We start from the raw sequence: 20,221 nt of genomic DNA on the forward strand, positions 1-20,221 counted from the left end.
GTCATGCCTGACTAATCTAATTGCCTTCTATGATGAGATAACTGGTTCTGTGGATGAAGGAAAAGCAGTGGACATGTTATTCCTCGACTTTAGCAAAGCTTTTGACACCGTCTCCCACAGTATTCTTGTCAGCAAGTTAAAGTAGTATGGGCTGGATGGATGCACTACAAGGTGGGTAGAAAGTTGGCTAGATTGTCGGGCCCAACGGGCAGTGATCAGTGGCTCCATGTCTAGTTGGCAGCCGGTATCTAGCGGAGTGCCCCAAGGGTCGGTCCTGAGGCCGGTTTTGTTCAATATCTTCATTAATGATCTGGAAGATGGTGTGGATTGCACCCTCAGCAAGTTTGCAGATGACACTAAACTGGGAGGAGTGGTAGATATGCTGGAGGGTAGGGCTAGGATACAGAGGGACCTAGACAAATTAGAGGATTGGGCCAAAAGAAATCTGATGAGGTTCAACAAGGACAAGTGCAGAGTCCTGCACTTAGGAAGGAAGAATCCAATGCACAGCTACAGACTAGGGACCGAATGGCTCAGCAGCAGTTCTGCAGAGAAGGACCTAGGGGTGACAGTGGACGAGAAGCTGGATATGAGTCAACAGTGTGCCCTTGTTGCCAAGAAGGCCAATGGCATTTTGGGCTCTATAAGTAGGGGCATTGCCAGCAGATCGAGGGACGTGATCGTTCCCCTCTATTCGACATTGGTGAGGCCTCATCTGGAGTACTGTGTCCAGTTTTGGGCCCCACACTACAAGAAGGATGTGGAGAAATTGGAGAGAGTCCAGCGAAGGGCAACAAAAATGATTAGGGGTCTGGAACACATGACTTATGGGGAGAGGCTGAGGGAACTGGGATTGTTTAGTCTACGGAAGAGAAGAATGAGGGGGGATTTGATAGCTGCTTTTAACTACCTGAAAGGTGGATCCAAAGAGGATGGATCTAGACTATTCTCAGTGATAGCAGATGACAGGACAAGGAGTAATGGTCTCAAGTTGCAGTGGGGGAGATTTAGGTTGGATATTAGGAAAAACTTTTTCACTAGGAGGGTGGTGAAACACTGGAATGCGTTACCTAGGGAGGAGGTGGAATCCCCTTCCTTAGAAGTTTTTAAGGTCAGGCTTGACAAAGCCCTGGCTGGGATGATTTAGTTGGGATTGGTCCTGCTCTGGGCAGGGGGTTGGACTAGATGACCTCCAGAGGTCCCTTCCAACTCTGATATTCTATGAATTATTTGGTGATCCAGGTATACTTGGTTCTGCCTCAACACAGTGGGCTGGTCTTGATAACCTCTTGACATCCCTTCCATGTCTCATTCTTATTCATAGATTGGAAGAGGTAAACAAACTCTCATACTTGTTCAACACCCAACGAGTTTCCTGATTTTTCCCACACCCCAATCCTCTGAGCCAGCCTGGTGAAAATGAGTGAGGGTGGGGAGAGTGAGTGACCGGGGGGGCGGGGCAGGAATGCAGTGAGCATGGAGCGGGGCCTCAGAGGAGTGGCGGGGCAAGGGTGTTCAGTTTTGTGCAAGTAGAAAGTTGGCAACCCTACTCCTCGCTATAGGTCAGTTGGGCAGAATTTTGACAGGGGCAGCACAAGGCATATCCCTGATACAAAGGCTACTTCCCTCCAAAATTTCAAGTCCCTGATCCAAAGTATGGTGGCACGAGAGCTGTTCAAAGAAGATCCCTAAAGAATTTTCTAATGTGCAAAACAATTACATATCCCTAACCTAGTTCTCAAAAATGGCTAAACTGTTTGGGCTGAAATTTTCCAGAATAATTAGTTCTGAGGTAGATAACTAGCATGTAAAATTTCAGCCCAAACAGTCAAAGTTTGGCAGAGGTATAACCAATTGAAAATAGAGTTTTATAATAGAAAGTGTCAGGCTGCATTAGTAGTAGACAGTACTAGCAGTCCAGCCTATAATAATAAAAATAAGTTTTAATTGGATATTAAACTTTAATTCTTCAGTGCTTAAGGCAGTCTTTAAGCTTTAGAGATTTGGAGAGGATTTCTTTGCAGGGGAAACTAACCCACCTCTGTCTGCTGCAGAGTTCATAGAATATCAGGGTTGGAAGGGACCTCAGGAGGTCATCTAGTCCAACCCCCTGCTCAAAGCAGGACCAATCCCCAATTTTTGCCCCATATCCCTAAATGGCCCCCTCAAGGATTGAACTCACAACCCTGGGTTTAGCAGGCCAGTGCTCAAACCCGAGTTGTTTGCACCTTCTTCTGAAGCACCTGGTGCTGGCCATTCTTAGAGGCAGGGTACTGGACTATGGATTTGGACCAGTATGGCAGTTCCCATGTTCAGGTACCAGCCATGTGGCCATTTTTTTTTTTTTTTTGGTAACACTTGTAATCAAAGACCTGTGCAGAATGAGTAATTTGATTCCCAGATGAAGAAGGGCATATGCTGCCAACAGAGGTCGTCCTCTGCATGAGTTGGTTCATCATCTTTGGTGTCAGCGTCCACCTACCACGTTTCGTGGGGTTGCTGAAAGTCTTAAACTAACTTTTGTGGACATTCATAATCTCCATACACTTCTTTGATTCATGCTTCTGAAACTGTTTCCAAGGTATGGGAGGTCAAATTCTCCCACACCTAGAACTTTAGTGAGGATTCTGTATATCCTGCATAGGGAGAACCAAGCATCTGGAATTCCTTGGGCTGGCCATTAGGCATTACTTTCTGATTATTTGGGGTGGCTTTTTGAGGTAGGGAATCCAATTAACACTTTATGCCTGGAGTAGTAGGTACATAAGCTGTCTTTTGCAGGTAACATTGCTCCTTCCATTTTATAATTAATCTCTCTGTTACAACCCCTATAGCTGCTTATTTTTGAGCTACTCCTATAAATTTGGCAATTGAATCTGGCATAAAAGTAGCTCTTGATCTTATTGTAGCTCTTAATGCCTTTTTGTTGCTAAATATAGTTATTCAATGACTTAAAACATCAGGGGGAAATCTGGTTATTCAACTTTGTTTCTTTTAGTCAAAGGATGTAAAATTCTAACTGTTAACCAGTTGATACAAAAATCTGTTGTACATATTTAGCTGAAAAGTCTTAATTTACTGGAAAAGCAAATACAGTAAATTGAGAACAAATTTTTCTCACATTTTTGTATGTGCTGTTAGTGATTAAGAGTTTGCAAGAGCAAAAACTAGAAAAGAGCTACGCTTATCTTCGTTGTTGAATACTGGCTGCTTATCAAACTCTTTCATACAAACAGTTACACACATACTTATTGCACAGAGGCATCGTCCCCCCATGTACATAAATGTTTGCCAGATTAGTTCCACGATAATTGTAATGAGCTCTTTGAAAACATTTTACATTTAACAAGGTAGGCATTTCTAATGTTTATAAACCTATTTATTTAGTACTAATTGAAGGAATCTAAAGTTATTTTCATAGTATTTGAACACATGGTACAGGAACCACCCCACTTACTATTGAAAGACAGCCTCTGATGTAGAACAGAACTGTTTGATAACACCACTATCATTATGCAGTAGTTTATTACATGAAGTGATAAATGACCTCTGGGGGTTTTGAAGAATGTTTATTTTGAGCTCTAACTCTTTACTTGAAGGGAGTGCCATGTCTTTAATGAAGACATCCTGTATCCAAAATATTAGTAATTAAAGTTAAATACATATTAACAAAAACAAACCAAGAATTTTAAGCAATTGCTCAGATTTAGTTCTCTTGACTCTTGTGAAGTTTTCCAGTCATTATAGTGTGTTCCAGGGCAGATTACCTTAATTTCTTATTTACAAACAAACTAAAAAGCAGAGAACGTTAACAAGCAAAAAAAGTTACAAGCCCATTTCTCTCTTCCTCATTTGCAGATCTCTCTTTAAGGCAATGATATATGCTAATGCAAGACTTTGAGCTAGTACAACAAAAATGTAGGTTTTGTTAGCTTCTGCAAATCTTTCCCCTCCATCTAACATTTAAGATTTATTAACTATTTCTACAAAAGCAATCAAAAACTTTTTTTGGTTTGTATTTCAGTGCAGTGTCTGCTATCCCAAATATTGCAGTATGTGGATTCCTTTGCATGCCTTATAATACAAACTCTCTCAACTATCTCTTATTCATGCTTCAGCAAAAGTATCTCTTGCCAGGAGGATTCTCAAGTCATTCAGATGGTGATTGAGTCCCAGTAGATTAAAGTCAGGCTTTTGAATAGGCAAAGCAGTGAGGACGTTGATCAGAGATGCAAGCCTGGAGGCACTCACATAGGAACAAGGGATCTGGTCCAAACAGTAGAGCAAGCACAGCATAATTTGGCTAAGCTTAGGGCAACCTCAAGGCTTTACTCACATGTTTTGATTCTCCTCATGCTCTGATTGTGACAGACAACACCCAGCCATGTTATATGTCAACAGACAAAGGGGAACAAGGTCTACAGTTCTGCAGAGAGAAGCTCACTTCCTGTTGACTGGACAGAGAAGAATAAGCAGTCAATTCACTCCCTTCACTTCCATGGGAAAATGGAATGTTAATGGCCTTCTGGCTCATCAGGTAAAACTTAGATAATTCAGAATGTGAACTACACACAGAGGTGTTCCATTTCCTGGTAAAGAAATTTGATCGACTAGCAACAGATGTGTGTGTTTGCCTACCTACATGGACAAAGTTTCAATGTTCTGTTCTCACTGATGGGATCATAAAGCGAAGCCAACGAGTGCCTTATTACAAAGATGATCAAAAGGGACTCATATATGCCTTCACTCCCTTGTCCTCTCCTCACCGTAATGCTAATGAAGACCATTAGCAATGCAGCACTGGTAATTCTGGTAGCCTCATTCTGGCTAATGAGATCTTAGGTCTTTGATTTCCTTGACATGGTACAAATACCATATCCCTTCTGGGTCATAAATATTACAAAGGCCAATCATACATCAGAATCCAGACAGTCTGAATGTAGCTGCTTGGTGCTTAACCAGAGCCTCCTAAGTTTAAGAGGTTATTCAGAGAGCTAATAACCACTATTTTAGCTTCCAGAAATAAATCTACAATTTATTAAATCGTCTACGTATTGAAGGACCAAGTTAAGGCTTGCCCATTGGTACCAGGACAAAGATCTCACCCCCACTACTACATAGGTGCCACAGATTCTCACATTTCTTCAATATGGACTCAGGCTAGGCCTGGCAGTTCAGACTCAAAAGTCAAGTTGGTGCTTTGTTTAGCATGCTTAGTGGAGTAGACAAGTAGAGAGTTTCGTCTTATCCAGATATCCAGTAGTTTTTCTTATGAAAGCATTCACTTCCTGAAATGCATGAAGTTCTTTTATGGGATCTTACCTGGTTCTCAGTGCTAGTAAGTCCCTCTGTTTGAACCAGTCCTGAAGGTGCCTCGTTAATGTTTAGAAAGTAATGTGGCATTTTTGATAGCAATCATGTCTGTTTCTTCTTTGAATGCTTGCTCATGTCCATTCCATATTAGGTGTGTGTGCTCACCACATGCACCGGTGCCAGAAGTTTTTCCTCAGCAGTATCCGTAGGGGACCGGCTCTGGCGCCCCCTGGAGTGGTGCCCATATGGTGCAGTATAAGGGGCGCTGCCAGCTCCCCCACCTTCAGTTCCTTCTTGCCACCAGTGGTGGTGCTGGAACATCTGCTGCTTCGGCTAGTGTTGTTTCGTTCTCTGTTCTTGCAAACTTTGAAAACCTGTAATATAGCTGCATATAGTTATCCTTAGCAGTAGTTCTCAACTCTTCGTTAGTCCCAAACGGGACTTAGTCGGGGGACGGGGCATGCTGTCGGTTCTCTGTCAGGATGCACTCCGTCTATGGGACTTGTGCATCAGCCATGAAATTCACCTGGAAGCTTGTCACCTCCCCGGTGTCAAGAATACCCTGGCAGACCAGCTCAGTAGGGACTTCTCCTCTCACCATGAGTGGTTGCTCCATCCAGAGGTAGCCTGCATGATCTTCCAAAGGTGGGGAACTCACAAAGTGGACCTGTTGGCTACCAGATAGAACAGGAAATGCCACCGGTTTTGTTCTCGGTAAGGTCTGAGTAAGGGCTCCCTTTCTGATGCCTTCCTCCTGGTGAGGCCAGGGAGCCTGATGTACCCGTTCCCTCTGATTCCACTCATCAGCAGGGTCCTGTCAAAGATAGAGAGAGACAAGGCGCAGGTGGTTGTTATCATCCCAGCGGGGCTCACCAGCATTGGTTTGGCATGCTCAAGAGCCTGCACCCTGACCTCAAGTCCCTCCACCTCTCGGCCTGGATGCTGCGTGGCTGAACCTGGAGGAGCGGACCTGTTTGGAAGGAGTCCAACAGGTCCTCCTGGGGAGTAGGAAGCCCTCAACTAGGTTGATTTACAGGGCCAAATGGACGAGGTTTTCCCACTGGGGTTCTGATTGTGGCATCTCTCCCTCGTGTTCTTACATATAGGCTCTCCTCGACTACCTGTTCCATTCGAGGAATCAGGGCATGGCGCACTCTTCCATTAGAGTGCATCTCACGGCTATTTCCACTTTTCACCTGCTGATCCAAGGACAGATGATGATTTCCTATGACATGACTGTCAGATTCTTGAGAGGGCTTGAGAGACTCTTCCCACAGGTACAGGCTTCTGTCCCATAGTGGGATCTTAACTTGGTCCTCGCTAGGCTCATTGGCCCACCCTTTGAGCTGCTGGGTTCCTGCTCCTTGTCCCACCTGTCATAGAAGGTCGTGTTCCTGGTAGTGGTGACGTCAGCGAGACTGGTCTCTGAAATTAAAGCCTTGTCCTTACCGCTGTACATGGTCTTCTATAAAGATGAGGTTCATTTGTGACCCCACCTGGCCTTCCTGCCAAAGGTAGTCTCCATTTTCCATATGAACCAGGACATCTTCCTTCCAGTATTCTGTCCCAAAACCGCACAAAACCAGTGAAGAGAGGCGTCTTCATGCCTTGGATGTCTGTAGGGCCATGGCTTTTTACTTAGAACGTACAAAGCCTTTCTGTAAATCAACTCAACTCTTCATCGCTACAGCAGATAGGTTGAAGCGTCTTCTGGTGTCCTCACAGAGGATTTCTCATTGGATTACCTTGTGCATAAGGACCTGTTACGACCTGCGGAGGTTCCACCACAGCTGATTGTCAGAGCTCACTCGATGAGAGCACAGTCATCTTTGGCGGCCTTCCTGGCACACATGCCTATCCAGGACATCTATAGAGCCACAACGTGGTCCTCTGTCCACACGTTTACTACTCATTGTGCCACCACTCAGCAGGCCAGGGATGAGACTGGGTTCGGCAGAGCTGTGTTGCAATCTACACGTCCGTGAACTCCTACCCACCTCCGGGGTTACTGCTTTGGAGTCACCTAATATGGAATGGACATGAGCAAGCACTCAAAGAAAAGAAAGTTATCTTTTCCATAACTGGTGTTCTTCGAGATGTGTTGCTCATGTCCATTCCATGACCCGCCCTCCTTCCCCACTGTCGGAGTTTCGGGCAAGAAGAAACTGAGGGTGGGGGGAATTGGCGGTGTCCCTTATACTGTGCCATGCTGGCACAACTCCAGGGGGCGCCAGAGCCAGTTCCCTAAGGATACTGCTGAGGGAAAACCTTCCGGCATTGATGCATGTGGTGAGCGCGCACACCTATTATGGAATGGACATGAGCAACACATCTCGAAGAACACCAGTTACGGAAAAGATAACTGTCTTTTCTGCATTGGAGGCTCTTTTCCTGGAACCTCAATACTGCACCTTCCATAAAGCTACAGTGGTCCTTGGTATGAAGACAGGGTTGATTCTAAAGATTAGCTCCAGGCTCCATAGGGCACAGGAAATTTATTTTTTCCTCCTTCTGCCCAGCTCCATCGTGTCCAAAGGAGAAATAGGGGCATACTTTGGATGTCTGCAGAAATCTCACGGTACAACTCAGGTCAGAAAGACACATGCTTTTTTGTGCTTTTATTGGTGCCAGGGAAAGGAGGCTTCAAAATCCTCCATATCCAGGTTGTTTAGGTATTGTATCTCAGGAACATGTGAGTCAAAAATCCAAAACTCCACTTTCCAATATCTGAGCTCACGTCCCTCAGAACTGTGGCAGCTTCATGGGCAGAATGTTCATACGCAGAAATCTGGAAAGCAGTCATCTGTTCATACCACCTTCAAATTCTACAAACTGGACATCCAGTCATCATCTGATGCTGCCTTCAGTAGACAGGTCTTCCTCGCTGTAGTACCCCAGTAACTGTCATGAAAGGGTCATCCCTTTTCACTTCTGTACGTAACTGTATATAGTTCCCCTCCTAAAAGGACACTGCTATGAAACTCCAATTTGTCAGGAATCTGTGGACCTCATTACAATATGGATAGGTTATCTGTGCCTTATCTGAACTTTCCTTTCTTAGAGCAATAAGGTCCACAAACCCAACCCACCCTGAATGTTAATTGGGAAAAGAGATAGGATTATTAATTAGCACTTCATTGGTTATTCCTTGATTTCATTGAAATTTTCAGAAAAAACATGGATAATTTTCCTAATCCCTGTTGAACACACAACCACCATTAATGGGGAAGAGTTGCTGACTGCAGATCTGAGTGTCACAGTCTTGCAGCTGAGTGGTTGGAGCTGCCTTGATTTATGTGAAAAGGGAAAAGCAACCCAGCTTCCAGATTTGTGGATGGCCCCAAGCAAAAAGTGTTTGTCTCTAGTTGCTAGCCCTGCAAACTAAGCCTGTCATCAGAGAGTCAAGTGGATCACCACTAGCAACGTTCTGCAGGCCAAATTATACTCTCTGATGTCTGCAACCATGTTATGTTGAATCAGTGATACTCAGACCTCAGTGGTTCAGGAGCCAAATTAGCCATCAACATTACCCAAAAGAACCAGAGTAGTGTGAATTCGTTGTTTCATTTACTATTTTTTATATATTACTCTCACAGCAAGTATTATTTTATCAACTACAATTGGTTAATAACATAGTAAAAGCATAGCTGTAAGAGATAAATCAAAGAGCCACTTGCATCTCATGAGCTCCAGTTTGAGTATCACTGTGTTAAATGGTCTTGCACAGGTGAAACTGGTTGAAACTTATTTAATATCTTTTTCTTTTGCGTCAACAATGAAATAGAATTCAGCTGTCTCTGCAGCTCTAATGGGAGAGAAAAGTCAAAACTGATCTGTTGCTAAAATCTGTGGATATGCATCTAAAATTGCATCAGTCCACAGTGACCTGTACTCACATGGGCATGGTTACAAGCCCTTGGATTGTGAGCTCCCCACATCTTTGTATTCATTTGTATAACCCCTACCACAACAGGGCCCTGATTCTGATTGGATCCATCAGTGATGAATAATAAATAAATAAATAAAAAAAGATTTAGTAAACAGGGAATAGACAAGGCAAAAAATTGTCCATTATTGACATGGGAGAGAGTGGAAATAACATATGCCTCTTAAAATCCAGGATAACATGAGTGTATGCATAAATAGATAACATGGAAATAAGGACATTATTATCAGCATGTTACACTTGAACTTTTACTGTCCATCAGTAACTCATCTGAGAATCTGGGTTATGTTTCAGCAAAGCACTTATGAAAATAAATGACTCCACTGACTTTGGTGGGAGTTTGGGGGTTATGCTTAATGTTTAGCACATGGTAAAGTGCGTTGCTGAATTAGGGCCTTAATGGATGGAGCTAACCGCTTTATAGAAAGAAAAGAAACCCTTCTAAGAGATTTTATTTTGAGTTATATCTTCCTAAAAAGTGCCTATCCTAGGCTTATTACTATACAGTAACTACATTGCAGTGTTGACCTATAATACCCAATAGAGTAACTGATTTCATAATGCTTATTAATGCATATATTGCGACACATGTACCACATCCCTCCTGTTGAAGTATGATTCTCTGAACAAAGTCGAGGTTTGTTGGTAAGAGGATGTGAGGAAGTTTCTAAATTAGTAATTAGTGATTCCAATAAGGCAAAACATTATCAATTTGACTTCCTCCTTTGGGAAATACAGTCAACTGGAAAAAAGACTTAAAAATAAATGAATATGTTAGTTTACCTTTGTATTTATTTTATGTATGGATTATTGTAGTGGTGTACAGCACTGAGAGAGATGGAGGAGGTGCCCTATCAGTTGAAATAAATAACTTTTAATGTCTATTTTATTACAGTGTTCCCTGCTCCCATTTATTGTAAAGAAAATGTTCTACTGTTTGCTTTGCATATTTACTGTGCTTTGCAGAACCTACAAAGCAGGTAGGATGAAACACTTCTGCATTACTAACTTGTCTTATTTTAAGAAATCTTTCCAAAGAAAAGGAAAAACTGCTATCTTTTCAAGAATAACTGAATGGAAAAAGTACATTTAAAACACTAGGATTTCAATTCGGTATGTACTAAATATCTAATTGTGTTCAGCTGTATCCCAATTAATTGGAAATGGTATTTGGTGGAGTAGTGTACAGCATAGAGCAACAAATGAAGTAATCACAGATATTGTAATTGATCTCAATTTACAATTAAAGCTGATAGCAAATACTGGCATTATATTTATTTAGTCTCATTATAAACTCACAGAACAAACCACATTAGTTAGATAATTCTTTCCCTGTTCCTTAGGGAAGAGGAGGGCATCTGTATTGGAAAGCCATGACAAAGCTTCTCATTGTCAGCCACTCAGGATGCAGTATTTTTGGAGAATTTTAAACTAAACAAATGTGAACTAACAGTATTTAATATGTAAAGGCAAGAAGTGGACAGCCTCATATTCCCTATTCAGAGACAAATTTAATAAACCTTAATATTCATATATTGTTCACAATTTAAAGAGTTAGTATTTGTCTTCAGTGCAAAATAGTGTTTGAGATTCCAATTTTCCTTTATCCTTAGAACAGGAAATAACAGTGCTAATATGGCAAAATATGGAGTCTTTAGTGGCTATATCGGCAGTTCACATGCAAATTGTTATGCATTACTTTAAAATCTTTGCAAAGTTATCACAAGACAGGCAACAAGGTCACGTGTAAAGGGATTTTTGTCTCTCTTTGTCTTTGGGTTGCATGCAAGAAATATACAAATGTCTTCAGAAGCCAGAACACTCCATGAAAGGGGTACAGCTGAACAGTTGCATATCAGATATATCACTCTGCAACCAGTATTTAAAATCTTTGATTTGGACACTTGTGTAACAAAAGAAGTAAACAGACAATTCAGCCTACGTAAATGTATACATTTAGGTTAAGATATGGCATTAGAGAAAAACAGCAAAAAGCATGGAAGAGATGAGTTCCCTTTGTTGGGGTGCAGAAGTAAAAAGGAATCAAAGATCACCTACATATGAAAGCAGTTTTGGAAGCTTGTTATTTTAGTCACATTAGTGTTGTTTTTGCGTCATGGTACAGGACACCACTGAAAAGTAAAGGAAATTTTCTTTTTGCAACTTCCCTAACAAATGGTGTTTGAGAGGAGAGCTGGGTTAATAGTGTGTAGCATAGAGGGAAATGACACACATTCAGAACAAAATTTGACTATTTCACTGATTAAGAAGTGATCATTATCTAGTTCAAAGTGCTAGACCACCACCCTATCTGCTTCTTATTTTCATATTCATAGTACAGGTCATTCTAATGAAGGAGAGTTTTGTGTGTGTGTAATGTGTTTGTTTATAATATCAGCTATGTTAAAAGAATGTTATTGAGGTTGCAAAGTCAAGCACTAAAAAGTTAGGAATTGCCAGAATTAAGATTGCCTATATATCTTAAATTATTTTTTTCCATATGGAAAATTTGAACCCAAATAGTTAGTTTGGCAAAGTTATAAGCAACTGAAACAGGATATTATAATAGGAAGTATCAGACAACCTTAATAATACACTGTGATACCAACCTCTCCTATTATGAGAGATGAAACATATGGCAACCTCTAGGGGCAGGATGCATGGCTCAGCTAGCTGTAATACAATAATCACAAATGGTTTTGTTCTGTACCCTTCCCCCAGAATCTAACGCCTGCTTCCTTTTTCTCTTCAGGTGCAGTGAGTGCCATAGGTAAGTGGGGAGTGAAAGAGGGATGCCTTGGTGTGTTTGTCCCTCCTTTTTAGTTTCAGGCCCCCTCTTGAAAAACATTTCTACCTGAGACTCAGGAGCCAAAGATGTTGTAGATGGATATTCTCTGCTGGTTTTTTCACCTGTTTGAACTTTCTTCATTTTACTTTCTGCTTGATGACTCTGTTTACTGCTAAAATGCAAATTAAGTAGAGTACCCATTTCTTTGTTTAGGACAGACCTGTTTGCCAACTTCCATCTGGGCAGGGCTGTGACATTTGGAACATGTGTTAATAACACCATACAAGGGAATTGTATAACTTCACATACAATGTTGCCACACATATTTTACTGGGACAATACTGACCAGCAAATTATGCGTTTTGAAATGATACATTGCAAGGCATGCTTTGCACAGAGATTATTACAATAAGGTGTAAGGTGTGACTGTAGGGGTGTATTCTGTCACAGACAGTTCCTCAGATTTGTCTCTTAAAAATGGCTCGGGTGGGGAATCTCCCTCACAACATCTGCAGTGAATACCTGTGCAAAGATTTAATTTATCTTCTCCTCAATGGCCTGGTCTGTCTTGAGTGCTCCTTTAGCACCTTGATTGTCCATTGGCTCTACTGATTGGTAGGCTTCCTGCTTCTCATGTACTTAAATTTTTTTGCTGTTTGAGTCATTTGCTAGTTGCTCTCCAAATTCTTTTTGGACGCATAATTATACTTTTACACTTGATTTGCCAGAGTTTGTTCCTTTCTATTTTCTTCAGCAGGATTTGACTTCCAATTTTCATCTCTAATCGCCTCTTCATGCTGTCCAGAGATGATGTGTCCAGTCAATATGGGGATAGTTGAAATCCCACATTATTACCGAGTTTTCTATTTTTGTGGTTTTTCTAAATCTCCCTGAGCATTTCACAATTACTATCATCATCTTGATGAGGTAGTCAGTTGTATATTTCTGCTGCTCTACTCTTATTATTCAAGCATGGAATTTCTAGCTGTAGAGATTCTGTGGTACAGTTGGATTCATTTAGATTTTTACTATATTTGACACTATGCTTTCTTTCACATATAGTTTCACATTCCCACCAGCCCAATCTATTCTGTTATTCCTATATATTTTGTACCCTGATATTATGGTGTCCTATTGATTGTCATCGTTAGATCAAGTTTTTGTGATGTCTGTTATTTCAATATCCTCATTTAATACCAGGCACTCAAGTTCACCCATCTTAGTATTTAGACTATTATTGAGGGTGTGGGTGATGTCAGGGCCTATGCATCTTGAATGCTGGTCAACAGGGCTCTGAGGCGCTAGTATGTTCCAGCCTGTCACCCAGTGCCCTTGCAATTTTTGCTTTGCACATAAGGGAATCCCTAATTGGTAAATAGGGCCAGAAAGAGGGATAGGAGGTATATTTAAGAGGATTATCTGGAATCAGACTGTGGACATACTATTTCAACAATGTATTATGGTTCTGTACTTATTGCAACTTTAGTTTGGTGTTTCAAGTTTTTCCTTTCACTTCTGTGTTAGTGTGAGAAATTTAATTCGTTCATTAAAAGTGAAATACCTTAGTACAGGACCTGGGTTGCTGATTGTAGTGACAACTGTTCACTGAGATCTGGGAAAATAAAGTTTAACTTACAAGGGGGCTCCACTTGTTTGAATAAGTTGAAGTAGGATACTGTGTAAATTTGACACCAGGAGTTCTCAAGCTGTGCTCCGGTAAGGAATGTGTTTTAATGGGGATTATCATGTGACCTGCTTATTCTCCCATTCAGGATCATCTAATGATCCAGTGGCAACTAAGGCAGTTACATACATGGACAAATTAAATACTTTATTAGTTTTACTTTTAATTTCAGTGTAGATGTTCAGGAGACTAAGTTCTGGGACTCCCCACCCCCTTATGGGGTCTCAGAGAGCCCAAACATCTACACTACAGTTAAACAACCCCTTAGCCCAAGCCCTGCAATCCTGAGTCAGCTGACACAGGCCAGCCATGGGTGTTTAATTACAGCGTAGACATACCCATAGCCTGTAATGGTAAATGAAGCTATCTTTTTAAAAAAATGTTTGATTTGTCTGATTCTTTTTTTTTTTAGATAGAAATTCTATGAGAAATGCTTACATTTCTCCTCAGTCTCCTGAAATTGAAAGAGGTTCGACCTTAAAACTTCTTTGCACTCTGGGAAACTACAATATGCCTTACAGAAATGCAAGTCACATTATCTGGAAGTTGAATCAGAATTTGATTGCACAAGAAAACTACAACATTATCAATGAAACTGTTTCTCGTGTAACCATCCATAATTTCACCAATGAAAGTGCACATGTGAAATGCTTAATTAAATATCTAGATAAAGAACAACTTCTTGTTCACACCAAAGTTAAATCTGGCTGTAAGTAGAATTATGTGATTTTGAAATTAAAAGTTTTTAAAAGATACTAATGTAGATGATACCCTTCATAGTTATAGTGGACAACCTTTAAATGTTTTAAAATTATTAATCCATTTGTTAGTTTGTTGTATTTTAGGACATGTATGTGCAAGCATTTTTTCCTGTTTTTTCTGAAATGACAGAGGAGTACCTGCTTCCCTTACTGATGCGTGTTAATAGTTCTTGATTTCCATGGGCTTTTATTCAAGCTCTTAGATGTTAAAGTGTTACGTCTAGTCTACCCTACCCTAACAATCACCAGGGAAGATACTGAGTAAGCTTCTCTTGTCCAGCAAATTATAACTGCTGTATAAGCTGTCTGAAAGTGATGGCCTTTTGAATAAACATGCATTTCAGTCTAAAGCTCCTGTGAATGGGGATGAATTAAGGCAGGATCTACAGATTCATGCTCAGGGCTGAGAGGGGGCAGGTGCTTAATTTGTGCCAGAGCTTGCTGGGGCTGAGCCTCGTCACCTCTAGGCTTGGCAGTTCATAGCCCCAGCATCTCTAGGCTTGGCAGTTCATAGCCCCGGCACCTCTAGGCTTGCCGCATCAATTATGAAAGTAAAAAAGTTGCCTGGGCCCCAGCATATAGATGCTTGAGCCTTGGCACCTCTTTCATTACAAATTGAGCACTGGAGGGGGCCAATGCATCAGTAAAGTTGGGATCCAAGGATCAGTGCAGTAAAGTCCACCACTAGAGAGGAGAGTAGAAGGCAGGAAGTCCAGTGTGCCACAAGCACTTTAACAAAGGAGAGGTCCATTGATTTTTGTTATCTTGGGTGGGGGAGGGCAGCTTTAGTTTGAGGGGTACTTCAGTTGGGTTGTTCCATTGAGACTACTTTCATCCTACTCAGTTCCTATTCCTCCTCATGGGGAGCCTGGTTTTGACACAGAAACATCTTTGGAGTCTCATATTATCCTAGATGGCTCCCAACTGTAAAGGTTACAGTGGGTTTCCTTTTTAGGGTAGGGGTATTCTAGCTTTTAGGAGATGGAGGAAATCAGCGGTCTCTTTAGTGTGAGGTGCTAACAAATGATATAGGTAACTCCCCCAACCCTCAAAGTCAAAGGCTCATGCAAGGTCCTTAAATCAGTGATATTACTGAATGTGGAGTGGGACGCTAAGAAGGAAACAGTAGGAACTCTGCCTTTTCAGAGGCTGGCTGCTTCTCTCCCTGACTACTAAACTTTCATGGCATTTCCTTCCTTTATTCCAAACAGCTAATTTGGCCTTCAGCCCCAACCCAGTACATCTGTGGGAAGTCTAAGCAGGGAGTTAATTCCCTGCCTTTGCATCACATTATCACTGGTTCTATGGTTTGGTTTTGTAATACAATAGAAAACTTGAGGGTGCATCTTATTTATGAGGCAAGTAATATATATATCTGTATATCTATATCTAGAGAGAGAATCACAAATATATATCCTGAGCAAAATAAACTTGGAGACTGAAAGTCAATGTGTTTATTGGCCCAAGATAAGATTGCTACTGAAAGTACTTCCAAGCCTGCTTTTTTTTTTACTATACCAAAATGCTTAGTTATATATTTTTTGAGAATTAATTTGGGTAAAAACATTTGAGTTCTAAGGGCAGTAGTGAGTCAACGTAGGGATATGCATATTGTAAATTTACTGAAATTTGCCATGAAGCTAAGCCTTCTGACTGGCTGAGATCATACTATTTCTGTACAGTATTCAATTATATGTTTTTGTCTTAGAGTTTAATTCTCTTTTTTTTATCTGATTATAGTTCCACCAAGCACACCGGGGAATATTTCCTGCATTTACCATTACAATGTTAAATTTACTTGCAGTTGGATTCCAGGAAAAGAAACATACCTTACAACAAAATATACTCTTGTTAGAAAGCGGTAAGTATAGGACTTCGGCTATGGTGGGTGGAGACTGTCACCTTTTGGTCACCAGTTTAACTTGAGGCCTGTAATGAGTAAAGTTGTTCTACTCTGTTGTCTTTTTAGTATCCTGTGTGAAATAAATTAATGCTTTTAATCCACTATTTAATGGGCAGATGTTCATATCATAATTTGGCATTTATATCCTTATTTGCAATCTTACCAAAGAAATCAAGAACTGAATGTATATGGAGACCTAACTGACCTTTTTACACTAAATGTGGTGCTTCAAAGTCAGGGTGGAGGCATCTTGGTGGAGTAGAGTGAAGAAACTTTCCTTGTCATTGCATCTATTATGGGAATAAATAAATGATTTTTTTCCTCCAAGGCTTTCAACTGAAAATCACTTAAAACAAGCTCCCTACCATCCTGTCTGGTTACACCAAATTTGATTATTTTGTAGTAACGTGTCTTACACATAAGAATGCTTTGGAATAAGTAATAAAATCATAGAAGATTAGGGTTGGAAGAGACCACAGAAGGTCATCTAGTGCAACCCCCTGCTCAAAGCAGGACCAACAAATCTTTAATTTCAAGCCTTGAACTTTTGTGGGCTTACTCATAAGAAGGGTACATTGTAGCACTTTGGAGCATAACTAATGTAAACCCCACTATTTATTATAAGTATTTATTTTGTTAGAACACATAGTATAGTCCTTCATTGTAACTCCAACAGAGTGACGAAGGCTAATATCATTCTTGGGTGTATTAACAGGAGTATTGTACATAAGGCCATGTCTACGCTTACCATTAGATCGTCAGTGCTGCGATTGATGCAGCAAGTGTTGATTTAGCGGGTCTGGTGAAGACACACTAAATCAATGGGAGAGTGTTCTTCCATCGATTTGTGTACTCCACTTCCTGAGAAGAGTAAGGGAAGTTGGTGGGAGAGCATCTCCCACCAACACAGCGTGGTGTAGACACTGCGGTAAGTCAACCAAAGGTACGTTGACTTCAGTTATGTTGTTTACGTACAGTAACTCTTAAATTAACATCATCCCGGTTAACGTTGTTTTGTTGTTACATTGCTGATCAATTAGAGAACATGCTTGTTTAAAGTTGTGCAATGCTCCCTTATAACGTTGTTTGGCAGCCACCTGCTTTGTCCACTCCTTGCAGGAAGAGCAGCCTGTTGGAGCTAGCTGGTGGGGGCCTGGAACCAGGGTAGGCCGGCAGCCCTCCAATCAGCTCCCCTAAATTCCCTGTGCGGCAGCTGCCGAGCAGGTTATCAGTTGCTGGACAGTTCAGCTGTCCTTCCCCCCACTGCCGTGTGCTGCTCCTGCCCTCTGCCTTGGAGCTGCTCCCAGAAGCCTCCTGCTTGCCATTTGGGGAGTGCGGGGAAGAGGGGTGCTAATGTCAGCGTGTCCCCCGCTCCTGCCCCCCGGTCCTGTACCTCATCTCCACAGAGCAGGGGGACACACGACAGGGTTCAGGCAAAGGGAGCTTGCTGGCAGCAGCTGCTGTCTCAGTTTGCTGATCTACTTAAAAAGGCAATGTACTTAGATTGGGGTCTGTGTACTAAAAGGGGCAATGAGCATCTCTCTCTCTCTCTCTCTCTGTCTCTCTCTCTCTCACATGGTGTGTACACACACACACACACATGGTGTGTGTGTCTGGCTCTCTCTGCCATGCTGTGTCTTCTCCTTCCATTCGTGCTGCCTTGTAGAGTGTGAGGCTACATTAACAACAATGTGTTAACCCTTGAGGGCTCAGCCAAGTGCTAGTTCATCATTTAGCAGAAAGGCATTCCCTGGGAAATATTGCACCCTCCGACTCCACCACCTCAACCAAGCTTCACAATCATCATTGCTGTGTACAGTATTAAATTGTTTGTTTAAAACTTCTACTGCGTATATATGTGTGTGTATATATAGTCTTTTGTCTGGCAAAAAAAATTTCCCTGGAACATAGTCCCCCCCCTTATTTACATTAATTCTTATGGGAAAATTGGATTCGCTTAACATCGTTTCGCTTAAAGTAGCATTTTTCAGGAACATAACTGCAATGTTAAGCGAGGAGTTACTGTAACTGAAGTAGTGTAACTTGGGTCGACTTACCACAATAGTGTAGACCAGCCCTAAGATATGGGAGATAATTGTCTTGCTGTAATTGGTACTGTGTATTGTATCCAGTGTTGGGTCCCACACTTTAAGAAAGATATGGACAAGTTGGAGAGAATCCAGAGAAGAGCAACAAAAATGATAAAAGATTTAGAAACCCTGACCTATCAGGATAAGTTAAAAAAAACTGGGTTTGTTTAATTGTGAGACAAGAAGACTGAGGGGGCACCTGAGAACAGGCTTCAAATATGATAAGAGCTGTTATAAAGAGGATGGTGATCAGTTGTTCTCCATGTCCGCTGAAGATAGGATAAGAAGTAATCAGTTTAATCTGTAGCAAGGGAGATTTTGGTTCGATATTAGGAAAAACAGTTTTGAACTGGAATAAGCTTTCAAAGGAGGTTGTGGAACCCCTGTCATTAGATGCTTTTAAGAATAGGTTAGAGAAACAGCTATCAGGGATGGCCTCGGTATACTTGGTCCTGCTACAATGTAGGGGACTGGAGTAAGTGATGTTTTGGGGTCCCTTCCAGCCCTACATTTCTATGATTCTATGTCTAAAATGAGTCTTGATACCCTGGTCTAGTCTAGTCCAGTAATTAAGTAATTTTAATTGGTCTTCTAATAAGCCTCCTGAGACAATATGTGGTTATGAATTGTGAGTAGGTTAGGACTGAGGGTATTGAACATGCAGATTATTAACATGTTTTAAATAATGAAAAACATAGTGACTTTTAGAAAATATAGATATACAGAAGACACACAACAGAACAAATGGAAAAACTTCTTTGGTAAAGTAATCCATTAACTTCTGCAATGAATTCTGCAGAAGAATTAGAAACGTACCTTTATAAAATGTTTCTTATTGTGGCTGTCAAGATAAAATATCTAGAGAGAAAATATACACTTGATGCAAAATGAATTTTAATGAAGAGTTGTTGAAGATAGCCTCTAAGTATTTTTTTCTGTGTTTTAGAATGATTTTAAGTGTTTTCCTCTTTCTGCTCTTTTTTTTGGTAATAGACCCATTTTTATGGCGACAGATTGTGATGGTATTTGCCAAACAAATCAAAGTGTATGCTATTTATTTTATCCATTCACTGATCGAGACTACATTAATGTGAGAGAGGAAGATGCTTTAGTTGAAGACCAAATGGATTTTCACTCTATGCAAGATATAAAATCAGGTAATTTGATGTACATATCAATAGTTGATGACCATAGAGTAGATTCATTAAGTTATTAATAACTTCATTTCCTGGATATTCCTAGACAAAAAGTACATTAAGATGGAGCCAGTGTTGAGAGTACATATTTGATAAGCTCCTTAAGGGCAAAAAAAAAAAGAAAAAAAATTACTGGGATGTTGTTGTTAACCCAAAACCAAGTATTACTAATGCAGGAAATTCACAGTTAAGGTTGCAGGAAATTCACAATTAAGGTTAAAGTTAAAAGGAACCCACACATGATAAGATAAGAATAGAGCTGGTTGGAAAAACTTTGACTGAACCATTTTCTGTTGGAATATGTAGTTTGGTTGAAATACTTCGCAAAATCATGTCTATTTTGCCAATATTTGGTGATGAAGAAAAATGAGAAAAAGTTCTGACAATATTGAAACATCACATTTCAATATTTTTGGCAGAAAAAATTTTGGTTTTTCATTTTGAAATAACTTTGTTTTGAATTGTTTGTATTGTTTGTTATATAAAAATCAAAACAAAACAATTAATTTATTTTTTGTCAGAATGAAACATTTAAGTCAA

General features: G+C 40.7%; 1 protein-coding gene across 1 annotated transcript in view; it reads left to right on the forward strand.

The window, feature by feature from the left end:
* Positions 1-2,215: 2,215 nt before the first annotated feature.
* Positions 2,216-20,221, forward strand: part of IL31RA (interleukin 31 receptor A) — a 64,243-nt gene continuing 46,237 nt past the window's right edge. The window contains 6 exon segments of the mRNA XM_043546922.1: positions 2,216-2,316; positions 10,155-10,239; positions 12,012-12,029; positions 14,144-14,440; positions 16,233-16,353; positions 19,479-19,642. Of these exon segments, the coding sequence (XP_043402857.1) occupies positions 2,281-2,316; positions 10,155-10,239; positions 12,012-12,029; positions 14,144-14,440; positions 16,233-16,353; positions 19,479-19,642 (721 nt within the window). The 5' untranslated portion in view covers positions 2,216-2,280.

Source organism: Chelonia mydas, chromosome 5, assembly GCF_015237465.2.
Source record: "Chelonia mydas isolate rCheMyd1 chromosome 5, rCheMyd1.pri.v2, whole genome shotgun sequence".
In the NCBI taxonomy this organism is placed as follows: Eukaryota; Metazoa; Chordata; order Testudines; family Cheloniidae; genus Chelonia; species Chelonia mydas.